General features: G+C 36.8%; 1 protein-coding gene across 1 annotated transcript in view; it reads left to right on the top strand.

The window, feature by feature from the left end:
- The window catches only part of NRG3 (neuregulin 3), a 417,999-nt gene that overhangs the window by 325,460 nt on the left and 72,870 nt on the right, over positions 1-19,669 (top strand). The window contains exon 4 of the mRNA XM_074874478.1: positions 17,796-17,822. Coding sequence (XP_074730579.1) covers positions 17,796-17,822 — 27 coding nt within the window. The remainder of the gene's footprint in view (positions 1-17,795; positions 17,823-19,669) is intronic.

The following is a 19,669-nucleotide window of genomic DNA, read 5'->3' as shown; positions in this document are numbered from 1 at the left end:
TGTTTCTAAACACCAGTTTAGAAAAAAAGAGACGAAAACTCTCATTGGTACCAGTGACTTGACAAAACATGCATTTACTGGTAAAACACGTGGAAGGTCAAATGCAAATGTAAGCTATCCCTGTCTGCTGCCTTCAAATGGCAGGTGAAGCAAATAGGTCTTATTTATGGCATTCAATATCTGACCTACACTCTGATCCTCTTGAATGCTTAAAAGGTGATAGCGTTAAAAAGGTGTGGTTCATTCCTTATAATTCACTACAAATGATTCTTTGACCTAACATACTTTGTATTTAATAGCCATATAGGCAGAGAAAGCAGAAATTAGCACAACCAATGAAAGGCAGGGAATAGAATAAATAACAATAACTTAGCTGAGATACATGCTAATTAATCTAGTTCATCTTATCACAGTAGATTTGTATTGTTATGATTAATTTTCCATTGTTATGGTGGAGATATCATTTAGTAATATCCAGTTAGATGAGTTGTATTTTTGATGAATGCATTTCATAGAAACAAAGTACCTCTGTTCTCCCCTATCCCAGCTCTACAATCATCCAAAGGGGTGAACTGGGAAGAATGGTCTCTAGTTTGCTCAAGAGAGAAACATTTATCCTTAAAATTGCAATTTCTTAAGAAAATGTTTATAAACAGTGTAAGTGTTTTGTTTTCGTTATTTTGCCCTGGAGTGTGTTTAATTTTGTTAAAGTCAGGCTAATGGACTGTACGAAAATGAAAATGTGCAATTGCAGAGCAGCTAATGAGACTCCACCACAGTGACACCAACTTCAACCCAGGCAGACTAGGGCTGTGTGCCTGGGTTTTTTTACAGCATTTGACATATCTGCTGTCTTCAGCCACTTATGTTAGTGCTTAATATATGACTCTACCACTGACTGAAAATACCTTCCAGAAGTAAGGTTCATGTTGTAGGCCTCAACTTGTATTAATTCATCAGCAAGCATTTCTTCTCCAGGTACTGTGGCAGTTGTTAGGGAAGTATTTAATAACTCATATGTAATTACTCTGCCTATATTTAAACTTGCTTAAATGGCATACTCAATAGGGAAGAGAAGTTAACGAGACATCAAAGCTACTATTGTAAATTGTCCAAATAATAAAAGAAATAAAGTAAAAAAGTATTTATATTATGATGATCCTGTGCAGAAATGTTTAGCACCTGCACAAAAGACAGAGGAAAGCGCAGCGCATGACTGCATTTCTTGTACGACTATATGTATACATAACCTGTAATTATCACAACATGATTTTGTAAAAGTTGCCTTTAGAAATGCAATCTTAAGACCTCTGTCTTCAATTTTATATGCCATTCTAAAACTTAAAATATTTTAATTCTGAAAATTGTTCCTCAGTGCAAAACTTGATTATGGAAAAGAGTTAGAGCTATAATAGTTTTGATTTGTTTTATCTGGAAATTGTCGCACAAATATGATAGGATCACATTTTCTCTGTTAGAAATGTTCTCTTCATTTAATAATTCTAGATAAAATCCAGTTAGTGGGACAGAAATTTTCTTGCTAGACAAAAGGGATTTAAGGAAAATCTCCAGATTCATTATAACATTTTTCTCAGAGCTGGACACCTGGTAGTGGAGCAAGCAGCCATGCCAGCCAGCACAATCCTTAATATACCAGTTGGGATGAAATTGCACTTTTGGTGACAGATCTTGTATTCTCCTGTCCCTTGAAGAGCCTGACTCAAAGGTGCTAGTCAAAGCTTTTTACCTCTTTTATTCTTGCTCAATGGTGGGTTTTTTTGTTTTGTTTCTGTTGATTCTGGCAGCACCAATATATACATGGTATGGTTTTTGCTCTTTTCAAGTGCTATGTTTTATAGGTATGTAGGAAGTGATGGTAGGAACAATGATCAGGTTTTTTAAAAGTATTTGAACAACATTGTTTATGTGAATGTATTGCTGATCCAATATAGTAATTGATAGATGTTCCAATGTCTGTCTGGAAATTACAGTGGTATAGAATAATGGCCTGGGAAGTATGTCAGAGAGATATGGTTGGGTCTATAAATACGTCAAGTGGATAAATACAAAGGAAAGATAAGAATGATTGAAGCTGAAAGATATCTTGGTGCAAGAATGAGTGGGTTTAAATTGGTGCAATATGAACTGAGGCTGAAAATCAAAAGAAAATTCTTACATGTTAGAAAAATCAGGTTCTGCATCTCAGAGCCTAAGACATGTTTAAGACCTCAGCTGGTCAACATAACAGTATGATGATAGTACAAGTCACTCAGATTCACTGCCTTTTTCCTGCCAGGGTTGCTGGACCTCCAGAGAACTTTCAACATGTGAGTATGCAGACTGCAGCTTTTGGTGCCCTGCTAGCTTTATGCTAATGCATAATTTGTCAAAAGTAGGACAAGTTGTCTCTGCAGGATGGGTATCTCATAGCAAATTTAGGTGTCTCCAAGCTAACTTGATCTACCAAGCATAAGCAATAATAGCAATGTCATGGAAGAACCAGCTGCAAGACCACAAGGTGTTCCTAAGACCATGATAGTTCATGAGTGGCTGTTCTTCCATGCTGCAATAACTACATGCAGGTATACCTCCTGCTGACTAGTTGAATGTGCGAATGTACAGCTAGGTGCAAGAGTCACTTGTCTCTCTTACAGTGTAGATATTACCCCAAAGAAGTAATATTTTCAGGAGAGATTGAGAAGTCTGAGCCTAAGATGACGGGTTTCCATTTTGAAAGTGACTTCAGCTTTGTTTTACAAAGGTAAAGACTTGGAGTTTTTTGTATTTTACAGAGGTATTTAGGTGCCTAAATATGTTTTTAACCATGTGTTAGCCTCTCTTTAATGTTTTATTTAAGAGAAGAAAATCGCTACTCCTCAATGGCAAGTGCATTTGGCAAATGAAAAATAGAGACAGCTGCTTTTTTAGCTGAAAAGACTCCTGAAAGTTAGTTATATGAAGCACACGGCTTCTGAAAAAAGGAGGGGCCTACAGTTTGCAATGAACAACTGTTTTCCTTTGAGGAAAACAATATTGTTGCTGCTGACAATGTTCTCTGATATTAAGGCAAAATACTTGTGAATTCTTCACAAACCTGTCTGAAAAAACCTTTGTTTTTATCTCCATACCTGATAGAGGTAATGGTATAGCAATATTAGGAAGTACTTTTTCATTGATATAAGCTTATTTCCAGGATATTTACTGATTCTTTGTAAAGCTACTCTGAAATGTAAATACCTGTTTCTGATGCTGCTGTCAGCTCAAGCAGCAATACGGTCCCTTCTGTAACACAGATTTCAGACCACGTTTGATGTAGTGGATGGAGGAAACAGCAGGATGAGGTTGTTATTCTGTACAGCATTTTAGGGAAAAAGACCACTTCTGGTAAATGCAATGAATGGAACAGCTGACTGGGAAGATCTGCATTCAGAGTCCCAGAAAATACAGACGTTATTTTGCTGGAGCCTTACAGCTCCTCTGAAGAGCAATATTTCCCCTTCTTTAAATGTTCTGGAAAAAGGAGGATTTGAGACAGAAGCATATTCTAGACCTCTCTTTTCTGCTGTTTACTGACACATGCATGCACCAAAGAAAAAGTAGCTTGTTTAACAATCTGATTAATGAATTTGGGTTACAGTGATGTGGGTGGGATCTACTCACTGAACACAAACCTTGGCCTGTATTTTTCACTGTTGTCTGGCATCTTTATGCCATCATAAGGAGCCTTGGCTTTCTCACTGATTATAGTCCCTTTAAAAAGTCCTTCTCAATCCTGCCACCAAAATGACAGTAAAATAGATGTGTAGCTAGAGGAAAAAGAGGTGATAGCTGGACTTCTCAGTTTCGAGACCATATACAGGTCAAATAAAAAAACAAAAAACAAAAACAAACAAACAAACAAAAAACCACAAACAAACAAAACAAAACGCCCCAAACCCAGTTTTAAGGAGACTCAGCTTAACAAACAGACTCAGCTTAACAAACAGACAGCTTTTTTGCTGTGAAATCAGTTTTCATCTCAGGTCAGCAGCAATTCTACTTCATTGGTGTTTGGAGCAGGCACTGGAAAATTGTGCTGCTCAACTTTGGCACCTTTCCACCATCTTTGAGGTTAATTTTCCTGCCTGATCTTATTCCGTACCTGAAATTCTGACTCTCAAGTAAAGTAAAAATATACTGGAAATCACAATTATGTGTGTCTTTGTCTCTTTTTCCCTTCACTGTTTTAAGCTTTGTGAACATTTTACAGTGTGTCTGACAGTTCTATAACTATTTGCTTTGTAATATTGCCACTGCAAAAAAGGAATTTTCCATGTAGGCTCCCAGCCCAGTAATTATGGTCTTGTCAATTGAGAGGTCACCTGTCAGTTTGTGCCTCCATTTTAGCAGGCTGCATTGGCAGATAAAATGCAAGTCCATTTGATAACCCAAAGCTTTCCACACCTTGCTGTGGTCAATGTAACTGTATTCATAAATGAATGAATTCATGATGCAGTTTCATTTAGCAAAAATAAAATAAAATTGTGCACAGGTATCAGGATTGTTTACTTTCCTCCTGAAATGCTGATATAGTATGTATTTCTCTTGTAATTTGAAAGCATTTTCTTCTTGTGGGGTCATATACACATTTGTTTTTATGACTTGCTAAAAAGAGAAGACCTTTCAGTAAGGTATCCTGTACTTCTGCTAGAAATTGTTTGTAATGTTTTCTAGAGATTTTATTGGAATTTACATGAGATGCAGTAGTTCTTTGTGACCATATACACATCTAATTTCTCATACTAGTACATTTCAAGGGAGGAAACCCCATTTCATCTGGGTAGCAAATTATCCAAGGACTGTATTAGTTGAAGCTGTAGTAGTGTTCACTCATTTTCCTCTGGTACAGACCTCGGTTCAATATTCATTTAGACCTCATGTAAAGGTGATTTCCATACTCCTGGCTCTAATTCACCAGTGATGATAGAAAAAAACAGATGTTTTCTATATTTGCTTTATATTTACTTTTTGACAGTACAGGAACAGTTAATGCATTTTAATCCCACCTAGGTATTTACCTACCCTCTGCAGTGTGTATATGACAGTGTTTACCCTGCACTTGAATTGCAGTTTCTCTGGGTCAGTACTTGCAGAGCCATACCTGCCCAGCTGCATGTTACCAGCTGTGTTTGCTCCCCCATTTTACAGAGCTTGGGAGTTGCTCAAGTTGTCAGGTAAGGTGCAGAGGTGGAGCAAAGCATGGAAGAGGCAAACTCCCCTTTCCACGTTGATAATTCGTGGAAGTTGAATAGCCCACGAAGAAGTAAAAAGTTTTCACTTGACCTCACAGCTTTGCTCTGAGCAAACTCCCACTGATTTAAAACAAACAAAAACCAAAACCCAAACCTCAGCAGGTTATAACATTATTTTATTTCTGTTTTCTAGACCATCCTACAGAACTCATTTACTTACTGATATACCTAGTTCGTTTGTACTGGAGAAGAATCCAGACCTTCCTTTTGCTCTGTTTTTGTTTGTCAAAATAATTTATGCTCTAATAGAAAGGTCTTATAAGGGAAACATTGAATTCCTCAATATTGTTAACATCTAACTGAAAGTAAGATAAAGTTGTATCTTAAACCTGGAATGAAAGATCTTTGATGGCAGAATGTTCTGAGATTTATTGGGAACCATTAAATCCTTTGAGGCCTCTGAATGTTTGTGTTATGGAGAAGCAACAAGAAGAAAGAAAACAAGTGCACCTTGGTTGTCCAAAGCACAGGTGTCACTGAGGTGTCTCACAAAGGACAGGCCATAGTGGCCCTTCCAATCTTTCCTACTGTCTATCTGTTGCCTTTTTCCATGAAGTCTTTTAACAAATGAGCTCCACATTCATCTAAACCACTTTGCCTAGCTTTTAAATAACGGTTCATGTTTATGAAGGTCATAGAACGAATTCTCCTCATTTTTACTATTTTCATATGCTGCTCTGTGTGGGGTGCTGCAGTAATTTGTGAGTTGGCTTGAGGGCCAGAAGTAAACTGCCAGTGCTGCAGGTATCAGCATATAGCTACCATTCTGGTTGTTTTGGTTTGCATCTGATCCATTCACAAGCAATTCATTTGTTTGAATAGTTCTGACAGAGTGATTACATTCGATGAGTTTAATATTTCTATGTATGGGGCCCTTTGGCACTATTCTCACATTATATTCATAACAATTAATTGCAGTGTATTACCATGTACAAATGAGGGCAAACAGCAGCTTTAATTTTACTGCTCTTGCTGTAGGTGATTCTGGGTTGTGTGCACATCATATGCTTTTGTTCCAATATGCTATTTTTTATTACTGTTGATAGCAGCTAATAATTCTTTTTATCATAGTCCTATGTCTGCTTCAGATCTCATGGATGAGTCATATTATCCATCCCAAATATTAACATTTTTAGACCACCTTTGTTATGTGTATTTATAATAGTTAATGTGGTTTTAATGTATTTATAGTAGTAAAGAATTTGAACACCTATGGTATTCAAACAGAAAAGCAATTAAATACTTTTTCAGATTGTTACCTAAGTATCAGAAGTCATAAATTTGTCATGTGTCCAGAATTACACAAGAAGCTCAGACTCTGTAAGGAAGATCTGATGGTCATTTTTTGCCATCCATTTTTGCTGTTACTTGTTTGTTTACATTATTAGCTAATGACTTCTAAGCAGAATATATTTCCATAAACTTTCCATAAACAAGGCAGCTTAGTCATGGAGAAAAGTCGTGATTCCATTTGTACGTAGTATATCTGACTGCGTGGTAGGGGAATTATTTACTATGCTATCTGTGAGTTCATAAACATAAGTTGGTCTGATGTTGTATGGTATGTGTGCCAACACCCACAATCAAATAGAAATGGCACTATTTGAATTGTTACAGCTCCAGGTAAAAGATACATTTTCTTGGTGCCTTGATTAATATACCTCAACTCTGTAGTTTTCTCATCTCAACATATAACTCATCTCATTATCTTGCTTGAAAAATCCTGCGATTCAGACGTAGTGCTCTGTACGCTCCAGAGCTGTTGTCCAAATCAGTGTGCTTTTCTAAGCATACCTGGCTTAGTATTGATTAGCTTAAACAAATTATTCCCAGATGTCAAGAAAGGATTTTAGCTTGGAGATAAATGGAGCTCTTCTGTGCCCATCTGCTGTTTGTGGTTTGATACCATAAATAGGCTGACAGTTACCAGTATATTTCCATAAAGACTGCTCACACAGTGCACCAGCCTCACAGGGCAGGGTTTGGGGAAGGCATCTGGTAGGTGTTTTGGGAGAGCACTCAGATTGGAGTACTGAAGTGTCCCTGTGCTTCAAGGAGCCTTTCCTTGTATCTGAAAATACTATATAGTAAAATAATCACCTTAAGTATCTGTATGTATTCACCAGCTGTAAATAAAATGTAACTGCTTAAATGTTTTGGTGGAATTGCAAAGTTTTTTGATAGATATTTCCCAGGTAACAAAAAGCAACCAAAAATAAAACCCATTAGTTTCTCTAGCAAACCACTTATACCTGAACTTTTGTCCCTCTGATGTTTAATACCACATACTGCAGTGCAAGCAATGTTGTGTATGCGAATGGTTTGCACACTGTGACATCCAACAAACACGTAGCAGCTTTTAAGCTATTAGTTGAGTTGTAGAATGAATAGAGAGGGAGTTAGCATTGAAAAAATGGAGATGTGCCTATATTTTGAGTCGTTCCCTTGCTATACATACTACCTTCTTGCACATACGGAAGAATGGCACGGTAATGGGAGTATTTTTGTGAACTGGCATTCAGTATTTCCTCCATTGAATCATGAGAGCTGTTGGACAAATGCTGTGTTTTCTGATAAAGTTCACTGCAATAAGTTCTTTAAAGCTTTCAAGTATATAACCCTGTGAAATTGGAACAAATAACAAAAAGGAGGGATGCTTATCTCCTTCCTCACTATATAGGTGAGACCTACGTAGCTGAGAACAACCTCTTATAAAAAAACTCCTTTTAAGAACCACATATGTGTGGATTGCTCACCTGCAGCTGGATCTGAGGTGTAAGGGACTTCCATGCCTAGTTTCCTAGAGAAAGGTGTCTCAGTAAGATCTGGATGAACACTGGAGATTTTGGTCTTTAATAAACTTCTGATGGTTCGGGAAGGTGCATTGAGAGACTCCTGACACACAGTAGTACCTATTGCACAGGAGACTAGTGAGCCCATAAGGCAGCAAATGCCACAGACATTGGGAAAATTTTGATTAAAGCTTATGCCCTTTTATCATCATCTGAGCCTGAACCACAAGACTACTGGAAATAAGGCTCAGTAATGCTGCTGTGTAAGGCAGCTACTTACACGATGTGCAAGACACGTGCACAGAGTAATCAGAGTAAGTTCAAATAATTCTCTTGCTACGTTCTGTGTTATTTACAATGAAACAATATAAGAAAGTGTCTTCCGTGTACAGCAAATATGGTTACTGTTGTCAAAATGAATGCCTAAAGAAATGTGGTTTCCCAAATCAAGGCAGATAAAAAACAGCATCTTTCTAAAAAGGTCTGAGAATCCCACATCTTTGAGTCTCCTGAGTCCTTTTCTGCAAAACTCAGACCAGTTATCTACACAGCTAAGTAAGGATATAAATAAATACGGCGACTTTCTTGTCATTAGAGATGTATAATTCACAACCATTAAAACTTTCAGTCAATATTGTAAAAATCTCGGTGTAAATACCTGTACTCTGCTGCTGCCAGTTTGTTTTTTGACTGCAGTAGAACGAAATTACTTGGTGCATTTTTCACAAATTGATGTACATTCCTTGTCCTGAAGTTGAAAAAAAAAAAAATAATTAGGTTTTAAGAAATTGACAAAAACTTACAAAATTTTCTGTGCCTTTAGAGAGCAGTAAACACGATTGCATCTGAAACATTTTCCTGTAATAGGCAAGTGAAGGACAGCTTAATGATCTGTGGAAGGAGTAAAGTAACATTTAGCATGAGAAATGTTTATTAAATGTCATATGCTCATAAGATGAGGGAGCTATTAGCAATTCCTTTAATGTTTCTGTGAGGCTGGTTATATTTTACAGACTCATATTATCAAATACCTATTTGGAAATAATAGTGCGCAATTCCCTACAGTAATTTTTAAGAATCTCGTGGACTTATTCCACCTTAATAGACATTTTGTGTCATTTATTTAACCAGAAGAGGATTCTTTCTCCCACAGAACGCTGCAGTCAATTGAAATCTTTCACGCCTATGACAAGATAAATAATCTAATTCATACATGGTTCCAAAAACTTTCCAGACCATGTGTTTTGAAATTACTGAATATGCTTTTGATGTATGGCTTGTACTTTTTTCTGGTTTTTGACAAAATATATGATTCTCCTCCCCTCTCCTACCTAGCTTTATGAGACCTTGTCACAACTTAGTTGAGAAAGGACCAGTTTCTCTAATGCAGAGGTTGGCATTTTCAAAGGACTCTGCGTGACTAACCATGCCAATTGCTACTGAAATTCAATGGAAGTGCCTAATAACTTAAAACATCTAAGCTCAATTTAGATAAATACGTTCAAACCAAGTTGCCAGCATTCCTGCAGATAAAGGCGAGCCCATCTGCAGAGGCAGCATGATGCCACTGTGCAAACGTGAAGTAGATGTAAGAGGCAGGACCAGGATTTTATGCAGTGCAAGTCTCAGCTCTGCAGGAACCATTGCGTTAATGACACAGAGAAGGATAGAAGAATATATTGCTTCATAGCCTAATTCTCCTGACAGTTCCTCAGTTGTGACAGTGCCATAATCACCTACTATGTGATTATGACTGTGGGACAACTGTAGTCATTGTCATAGTTGCTGCAGAAGCCAGGGAAGAGTTCTGAATTGTAAAAGTAGGTCAAATAGCTACATCAGTGTTTTGTCTTTGTGTAGTTCTTGGCACAGTCAGAGATCCTGGTATGTGAAACTGGACTTCTAGATGGCAATATGAAACAAGTGTGATGTATGGAGCCAAGGAAAAAAAAAATGGAACTTTACAGGAGATTATAGTCTTCAGTAATGAACAGGAACAAAGAAGAAAATTTACATTTTTTGCAATTACAGTGCTAACACGGGGTTTTACTGATCTGTCAAAACTGCAGAATATCAGAGAAATCTTGATTTTTCTAGAAATATCTATCAGAATCATTGGTTATAACAGTTGCTGCTAATATCAGTAATCAAGTAACCAGGACATAATGTGCAATGTTTATTGCAGTCTCATTGCAGGGGAAGGCAAGGGGTGGGGGCAGAGGGGAAGTTGATCTCTGAGTGATCGTGTTGGTTTATCATTTTCAATATATATTTAGAGAAAACTTCATAAGCAACCTTGTCACCATGAGCTACAAGGCTCTATTCAGGCAGCTTCATTTTCATTTGATGCAGTTAACTAACTTTCATGGAAACAGCAGTACTTTTTTAACAAATAAAATAAGAAAGCATCTTCAAGTTGTCTGACTGGAGACAAAGTGTTCAGAGTGGACTTACTGTTTGCACGCTGATATTCTGGTATGAATTAAAGTCTTTATAGGTGTTGAGCAGTTCTGTTGATTTATGAATGTTAAGTAAATCAGCAAAAATATATCTGCATACAGCAGCAGCATCTAATATTTACCTAACTCTCTCCTTTCATTGATGAAAACAATGAGTTATTTAGAGAATTTTGAGTGACACTAAACATTTTGGCCTGGATCTGGTAAAATTCTTGAACACATTCTTCAGGCATTTAGTAAGTTTAATGGAGTAATTTCAACAGGCTATCCATAGATTTGAAATTAAAGAGATGTTTATTTGCTCTGCTGAATTTATAGCTATAGTAACAAAAATTAACCTAGGGTTAAAATCTGCAGATTTACAATACCATGGATATCAAGTAGAGATTGCTTACATTGTTTGATGAAACTAAGTTTTTTCATTAAAAGCCAACATAGTGCCTCAAAGAGAAGTAACTTAATCTGTTAGCTGTAGAGATGATAATTTAAGGTTTTAAAAATGATAGAGAAGAGACAAGCTTAATCCTGTGAGCCTGCATGCTGCAGATGAGGTAAGTAGTTGAAATTTCCAATTTGTCTTGAATCTGGGAAGATGGAAGCATTGCTGTTATTTATTTTCAAAAGTTAGAAACAGTCTTTCAACTTTGGTGGTATAAACCACAACCACAAGTTTTTGTCATTCAAAGGGAAAGAAAATCAATAGTTTATTCCATTATTCAGCACTGTGTATTATTTATATAACAACAGGTTTTGCTGTATGTTTTTCAAATGTTCCTCTGTTAAGGAATTGATGGGGGGGTGGGGGATTCTGTCCTGAGGCTATACTACAGCCTCTCCAGAGCCATACAAATACTCACAGCAAGTCTAGGGTTTTTTTCCTCCTTTGCCATTTTTGTTCTTTAAAAAGAAATAGATAAAACAATTACCCTTTAGATGTTGTCTTCAATATTTAATTGTGTGGGTTGAGGATTTTAATTTGGTTTAAAATAAACTTAACCCTATCTATATACATTGAGAATGTAAATCTTCTGTCATTGTTTATACTGAGAATATATCAGATTGTAAAATTTTTTATAGATTTATGTGGCCTTCTTTCTATTTTTTTAAATTATCATTTCTGTAACCAAGATTTATAAATTAATTGAAAACTGACCAAGTAACTTGTAAGGGATGTGTTTATTTATGATTTTCATCACTGTGTCTTGATGTAGGTTGGGCAAATTACTGATATATTCTGTGTACTTACAAGCTAACAGGTAGTGAAGAGCCTGTCTATTGCCAGGGAAGTTTTACATCTCAAAAAATTTTAATAACCCTCTTTTTCAGAGGGTAAAAGGAGGCACCAGGTATTAGTCTATTCAGAGTCATTCTCAGGATTTAGTTTGGTCCCTTTTTAAATGTCCCACAGAGGGAAATTTCTATCATGTCTTTCAGTGAAGATGCTTTGAAAAATCAGTAGTTGAACTATCTTGATTTTATGTCTCTGATTCTCCTTAACCATCCTAATCATTTCTTCCACACCCTAAAAAATATTGTGAAGAGTACTTTTGTGTAAATTAATTACAGAAACAAATCACCAGAGTCTCTCTAAAACAACAAAATCAAATTTTGAGCTTTCTAATAACTGAGATTTGTAAAATATATTAATACTTGCTGGTGCTTTTTCTTTTTGATACTGAAAAAATGCCAAACCAACCTCTTGAGAGTATTTGGCCCGTTTGCTGATAACCTCCTGTGGATGTCGGAGAGAAAGCGGGAGCAATGTACCCTTCCTACTGAACAGAGAAATCCCTTGTCCCATATCTCTGTGTGTTCACATGCAAAATGAGGCACCAAAAAATAATATACTTGAGGATTCAAAAAATAATATACTTTCATACGTGTGTATATATATATAACCAGTTATGGTTTTACCTTCATTAAATACACAAATAGGCTGATAACTGTGTGCTGTCAAATATAATAAAACATAATGGATAAAGATGTCAGCAGTTTGTATGTTTAGGTAGTATCCTAATCTAGCTGCCTTTTGAATGGAAGGATTTTTCTTCCTTTTAGACCAAGTTTGATACGTCTAATACTTAAGAATTAAACTTTGTCCTGTTCCTTCCAACCAGATAATCTGTTCAGAGAACTTGAGCTGCCTCAGAGTAGCTTGCAGCATATTATCGTGTTGCTTTTCTGTTCAAGACAATAATCTACCAAGGACAATTTAACAAATCTTACAAGTTTATTGGAACAGATAAATTTCATTTGCAGACCAAAATACTTTGCTGTTGCACTGATTTCCTAAAGCTGTCTCCTTCATGCCAAAGTCAACCTGTCCTTAGAACAGATTAAAATGTCTGTGGTGGTCTACAATGAGTATTTTCATGTCCAAGATTTGTATTCTATAAATCAGTGAGATTTACATGTTTGGATTGTATTTCTATTAAGAGTGTAGTTTATAATGTACCTGGGATAATTAAACCTGTCTTTAACTGGGTAAAAGTCTCCATGTTAATATGACTAAGAAAAAAGCCCCAGCAAACCACAATCCAGACACAAGGCTGTATGTTCTTTGTGAGGCACTAATAATCTATTAGTGAGTGCAAATTTATCTTCTCTTGTGCTTGTTATCAAGTATTCCCAGATGTATATGTATTCATAAAGTATAAATTAAAATGGCTTTAATACTAGCAACAAATTCACATAGTGCAAGGACCATAAGGCACAGTATTTTTCCCACATCAACAACAAAATACAGAAATATTCATAAAATAAAATATAAAAGTGAATAATCTTCCTGTCTGAGTAATATATTAGTTCCTAAGAACATAACAATACCAGAAAGAAAGAAGAAATCACAATAACAAAAATAAAATACACTCGCATTATTTGGTTAATGACCCCCATCTTGTGGAGCAGCGCCTATGCTTCAGCACATTAATAGCTCTCATATACATTTTTGTTGAACTGAGTCCTTAAAGAAATTGCATCGCTTGATGGTGAATTACTTGGCATTGTACTCACTGTGTCCAAGGAAGTGCTCTGCAGGCAATTTATCATTTATATATTACAAGTGTATAGCAATATAACAGTCTTTTATTACACTGTGTCATGTCAGGGGTCAATACTTTACATTTTTGTGTTTGGTTCAGTCTTAGGTCACCACCACAGCTGGCTTTGCCCCCAGATTGACTCTGCTGTGCAATTCCCTGTGCCATGCCTGTCTCTCACATGGACCTGCTGGGAGAGTTTCTTGCTTGTTAAGAGGGAGGAAAGCCATCTCCAAAACTGGAGCTTGTAAAATATTTTATTTTCATCACAGCAGTGCAAGTGAGAGTGACCTCTGGACTGATGGCTGGTCACCAAGGGGCAGCCCGATGATGGTCATAACCTGTTCCACGTACTTCTCCCCATCCCTCCTTTCCCTGCCACCAGCATGTGCTGAGCACAGGGCAGGGAAAGCAGCCCTGGGGACTTGTCTTGCTGCTAGTTTCCAGCAGGGTTTCTGACCCCTTTTGCCTGTATGAGATAGAGTCCAGTCACTCCTCTGCTGTAAATGGCAAGCTGCAGTGTAAAGACCTTACTCCAAGAGAGCCAGCATTCGCTTTGTGCCTTCTGAAAAGGTGTGTTACAGGCCAGCTCAGATAAAGGCTTGGGGATTCAAAGCAGCCATTTTCTCTCCTTTTATGATTTTTTTCAGATGCAAAGTTGTGGGGTTTGGGTTTCTTTATTTTTTGCAGTATTTTGTTTTGGTTTTTTTCCCTGTACCTAGGGAAGTAAACGTCTTCAAATGATAAAACCGTTAAGAGCCAAACAACAGATATGATTAATGACTGCTGACATTTCTTCTAGCACCTTTCCCTTGCCTTGTGTCCCTGATTCAGTATGCTGAACGCTTTTGGTAAACACCATTGCTGCAGGAGCCATATTTGTATTAAGGAAAACAAGTTTTATAGTTAGGGTTTTGATAACTTGTGAGTGCAGATGAATTTCTGCAGTGTGGAGGGCAAGGATGGAAATGTAAGTACATTCAGGCTCTTAAAAGGATTTTTATTTTTTTTTCCTTTTTGCTTCTGAAGTCTCAGAGCAGCCCAAGTAGTGCTGCTGTTTCTAGGATCAGAATGTCTTTTGTTTTTTAAACATAGAGGCTTGACACTCAAACCAGAGAATGAGGGGAAGGACACTGAGAATGGTTGTGTTACAGACTGTCTTCCTGTAGTCGTAAAAAGAGGGAGGCTGGGAAAAAAGGAAAAAACAAACCACCAACCATGGTCTACTGCATTTGAGCAGCACTTGCATGGTACCTGGTGCTGTGGAAGGCTTGTTTGCAAGGTATAGTCCCTGAGGTACCACTGTCACCTGTGGCGTCTCCCACTGTGCGGCCAGCAGGCTCAGCCTGGCTCCCAGCCGAGCTGCCTTTGCGGCCTCCCAGCCATGGCTCCTCTGCCGCTGCTGGCTCCAGTGCAGGATCCATTCCCCAAATGCGAGGGTGAGGCAGAGGCTGGTTCCCAGGCTTGGGCACTGTTGCCATTGTACGTGTGCCACGGCAGCTGGGCAAAAGGACTGCACCAGTGTTACTGGGTGCTAAATCCACAAGAATTATAATTTTATTATTTTCTATTCCCAGATAGCTGCTCACAGAGATTGTTGAACTATGCTTAATGATATAAATTGGCAGCTTGGATATCTTACTGTAAAGGTTTATCCTATTAGACATCCTTTCATCGTAATCTGGGTAAATCAGCTTTGTCAGCAATATATGTTACACTGGTTGCTGAAGTTGCTTTCCAGGCACATGAAATATTTAAAATAAATAACCTGACGTGTTTACACCCTCTCCAGTTGACCATGTTTCCCAGGAAGTCTACAGATACCCTTGACTCTCACTTACATATAAGCCACTCAAAGATGAACTAAAATGCTTTTTTCCATCTTTTTAAAGGAATGGTGTATTTTGTATGCACTTTTTGAGAAAGTGGCTTTTAACTATGTTCGTGAACTCAATGTGGAGATTGCAGGCTGCAAATGGAAAACATGTAGAGAACATGTATAGCCCAGTTAGCAAAGGAGGATTGTTTTTTCAGCTGTTCTACATATACTTAAAAAGATGATATTGCATGATCTTGCTTCATGTGTGAATATCCTAAGTTCCTTGGAGACAAGATTACGGTGCTTTGATCTCTGTCATCATTTTTTAAAGTAAGCAGTTGTTGACTAGTTTACTAGTTGTTGATCTAGTTTACAGAAGGATGCAAGGTGTGAATTGCATGCAGATAAATATTTGCAATTTCACCGATACAGAAAACTAAAGGAAAAATCCCAAGTTACAAATCTCTGTAAATATAGTATGTTGAATGCACTTTTGATATTTCTGGTCGCATGCTCTTATAAAAATTACATCCATGTGTCAAATGTACCAGGGATGTTTCTATATGATACTCGTACAAGAATGCAAGAATTCAGATTAGAAATTGTAATATAGAATATATATATGTATGGTTTTGTTATGTATTTAGTACCAAAAAGAAAGATTCATTTGGGTGTCACTAGACTTGCATAATGTGCCTGTCCTAACACCATGCTAATAACGTATTTACACTGCATAGCATCATCTTACGTTCTTTTCTTTTGAGAAGCTTATTGTGTCTTCTACATGAAGATAAATATGGAATTTAGCAACTATTATATAGATTTGTATGCGAAGTGAACTAAGCAAGCCAATACTCAGTGCCTTCTCCTGGAAGGATTGAAAGGTTGCAAAAAGTGAATCACTCCCAGCATTTTAAACAGAAACCCAAATATTTCCTATTCTTGTCACAGGTACCAGAGCTGACCATTCGTACAATAAAGTGTTTAAAATGACTGTTGATTTATGTTGGAAGATCTTCTTTTAACTTTGCTGTATGGTTCTTAAGTAGACTTTTGAAAGTTGCAGTATGTTAGTTAATGGGACTGAATGTTTCACACAGCTCCCAATAGTACCTCCTAGCTCCAGGCATGAGCCAAACACATCAGTCTTGCTCTGTCTTTCTTGTAACCCTCCTACTGTTTCCTTACTGCCTTCCTCTCCTCAAATACTGCTCTTGGAAACTTTGTCAAAATCATGTATTAATATGTTTTGTATTACAGAAATGTGACTATAAATTGAAAGGAAGACAAACACAATTAAAATACTTTGCATTTATTATGTTTTAAAGGGAAATGCTGCATTTTCCTCAGAAAAAAATCCTTCTTTGTTCTTTATAATGCAAATTCTCCCATGGAAGAGAAAAGTATTTCAAGTCTAGCATAGAAGAGAATTGCGTTTTGCAGTCTTTCTGAACATCTGGCCTTCCACAGTTTCAGTTTGGACTCGCAGCTACTACTTCTTACATGCTCAGTTCTGAAAAGTCAGTTAACATTTTTTCTGTTGCCCTATCCATGCAGGATGGAGAGTTTGTTATTCTTCAATCACATACCAACTTAAACATACTTCCTATCGACTTAAAATTAGTGTTTTATATAAATCTAAATCTGCTTTGCACTAAAACATCTGTCTGTTAGACATATCATATCATATCCTACTTTGTCATGTGAAAAAAGGATCCTGAAATTTTTTTAACTCCATGTAAGTTCAGTCAATATTGTAAAAATGTTAAAATTTTTGCTTCAGTTGTAAATGTCTTGAAGTTATTGCATCCTGTCTGTCAGATGGCTAAGTAGGGAACATGGCTACTACTTCCTGAAGTCAGATTTTCTGTTGCACAACAGATAGCAGTTATGCAATCATACTGGGTGTAAGTGTGGCCACTGTGCTGTAGTGAGAGCTACAAAAATCAGTAAAAACCTTCCATTCAAAACCATTAGGTTTTGATCTCTGTCAGAAAAAATGAAGCAAGAACTTTGTCTAACCAATAATAGAGTTAGCACGTTGAGAGGAGTTTCAGGAGGAAGAGAAAATGAAATTCCTGTAGGTAGCTGGCTTGAGGCACTTCAGTTGAATATAAATATAATGAGTAAAGATGTTTGTGTCCTTCCCCAAATACACTTCCCTTCTGTGACAGCTCAGTGCCCTAAATTCCTGTCTTAGGACTGCCCTTTGAAGGGGCTTCTTTTTGACCAGTACCCACAGAGTGGGCCCCTGACCCTGCATTGCGTTCTGCAGCTCTGCCATATAAATATTGAATGCTACCAGTGATGATAAAGGACATACTTATATTTTAGTCTATTTTCTAACACTTCTGTCTCTTTTTTCTTTCTTCTTTTACATGCTTTCTTGGGTATAGCAGACCATTTAGGAATTGAATTCATGGGTAAGTTTTCATTTTTCTTCCTTTCACTTGCTAATATTTATCTTGGTGCCTTATCCCAAAGCACATGGAAGTTAATGGGAAGACTCCCATGATCTCCATCAGTGGATTTAGGATTGGGGTCTATTATATTTACTGAGTACATTTTAAATTATATGAAGATTTGATTTTTCTCTTGTACACTGCTGGGGGGCTTAAAGACTACATAATGATGTTTTGGTATTTTACTGGTGTTTAATGAAATATAATATAAAGATTGTGTGGCCATGTGACATTTGAGGAATAATATTTTATATGAGATTTTAGGAAATAATTAATGCCTATCTTCATGTAAAGGAAAGTAAATTTAAAATTAAATTATTTTATTTTTCAGAATTTGATGTTGATTACAATGTTAAATGTAACTGGGTTCAGTATGAACCATTTCATTAGCTTTTAACAGACAAGTCAGGGGAGTACTTTTTCAAAAAGGGACAAAAGTCTGTGATTCTGTGAAATAAGTTAACTTTAGGTTAGGAAAAAGTGAAAGCAGGAATAATAATTGCTTCTTACAATTTTGGAAAGGAAAAGATGATGTTCTATTGACTCAGTTGCTGCCCTGTAATGTATTCATAGCCTGATGGAATGATAGGCTTAACAGGTCACTACTTCACCTCTCAGCTCGTGATCTGCAGAGAGAATAGGTAATTTCCTTGAGGAAGCCGAGGTTTGTCCTTAGCAGAGTTGCTGCATCATTTGTGTAAAAACAGCTTGCGTAAACCGTTACATACAACTGAAAACACTATAATAAAAACCTTGCAAATTTATGTTGAAGTCACTAAAAAATTACTTTTAATGTCTGTCCTTTCCCTATGTTGAATTTTACTTAATTTTTTTAGATTTTAAAAATAAAAATATGATAGCCTAGTGATTGTAAGTGGTGATATGGGGATTTTGTTGACAAGTTGAGTATAAGTTGTCATGAAACCAGTATGGTGATGAGTATTAGCTGTGTAGCAGGCTGCATTAGCAAGAGGATAGCCAGTAGGTTGAGGGATTTTTTTCTACTGCTTTTGGACTTGTGTGACATAGCTAGAGAATGGTCCCTTCCCTAGAGAAGAGTTCTCTCTAGAGAATTATTCTGTGATCTCCAGAAGTTTAGTGTTTCACTTCACTTTATTTGAAACTTTAAAAGTACTGGTGGAATCAGTGCAAGTGTTTTTACAGACTCAGTGGACAAGCACAACTGAGAAATGGTTACTTTAAAGGCGCTGCATAAATATCCCAGTTACAGTGCTTAACTTAAATTGTAAGCAGCAGTCTTGAGGCATATGAATTGAAGGACAAGCATAGACATAAAAGAAACAGGGTAAGGAGTATGTATAAGATTCTTAGAGTGAGCCTTTCCATAGGAAGCAGGAAAGTGTTACCCAGGAGGCAAAGCTGACTTTTTTTAAACTTTTATTTTGAGCATTTTAGTTTCTTCTGTTTTTTTTTAAAGACATCTCTTCAAGGCTTGAAATAGAGCCAACCCCTGAAGTCTTGGCTCAGAGTAGTCTTCTCATATGAGTAGCTTTCTGATTGTCTTATTTAATATTGCAACAGATTTTGATGATATAGAAATTAATGAAATCTTGTGTCTTGAGCCTGAAAGTATTATGACAGCAGTCTAAAATGAGGCTTGAGGTCATTTTCTGTGGGATAGAAAAAAGCAAGTTCCAGAATCATACTCAAAAGTGAAATGCTTTTGCTCCTTAAACCTTCCTCCAATCTTTTTGAAGAATTACTTAGGAAGTGTAAGCATATATGGAATCGTTAGTGCACACACAGCAAAGTACAAATCCTCACCCTGTATACAGAGAGATCAGGTG

The sequence above is a fragment of the Strix uralensis genome, chromosome 7, assembly GCF_047716275.1.
Source record: "Strix uralensis isolate ZFMK-TIS-50842 chromosome 7, bStrUra1, whole genome shotgun sequence".
Classification (NCBI taxonomy): domain Eukaryota; kingdom Metazoa; phylum Chordata; class Aves; order Strigiformes; family Strigidae; genus Strix; species Strix uralensis.
The sequence above is the reverse complement of the archived record's forward strand: the minus strand, read 5'-3'. Positions and strand labels throughout refer to the sequence as shown.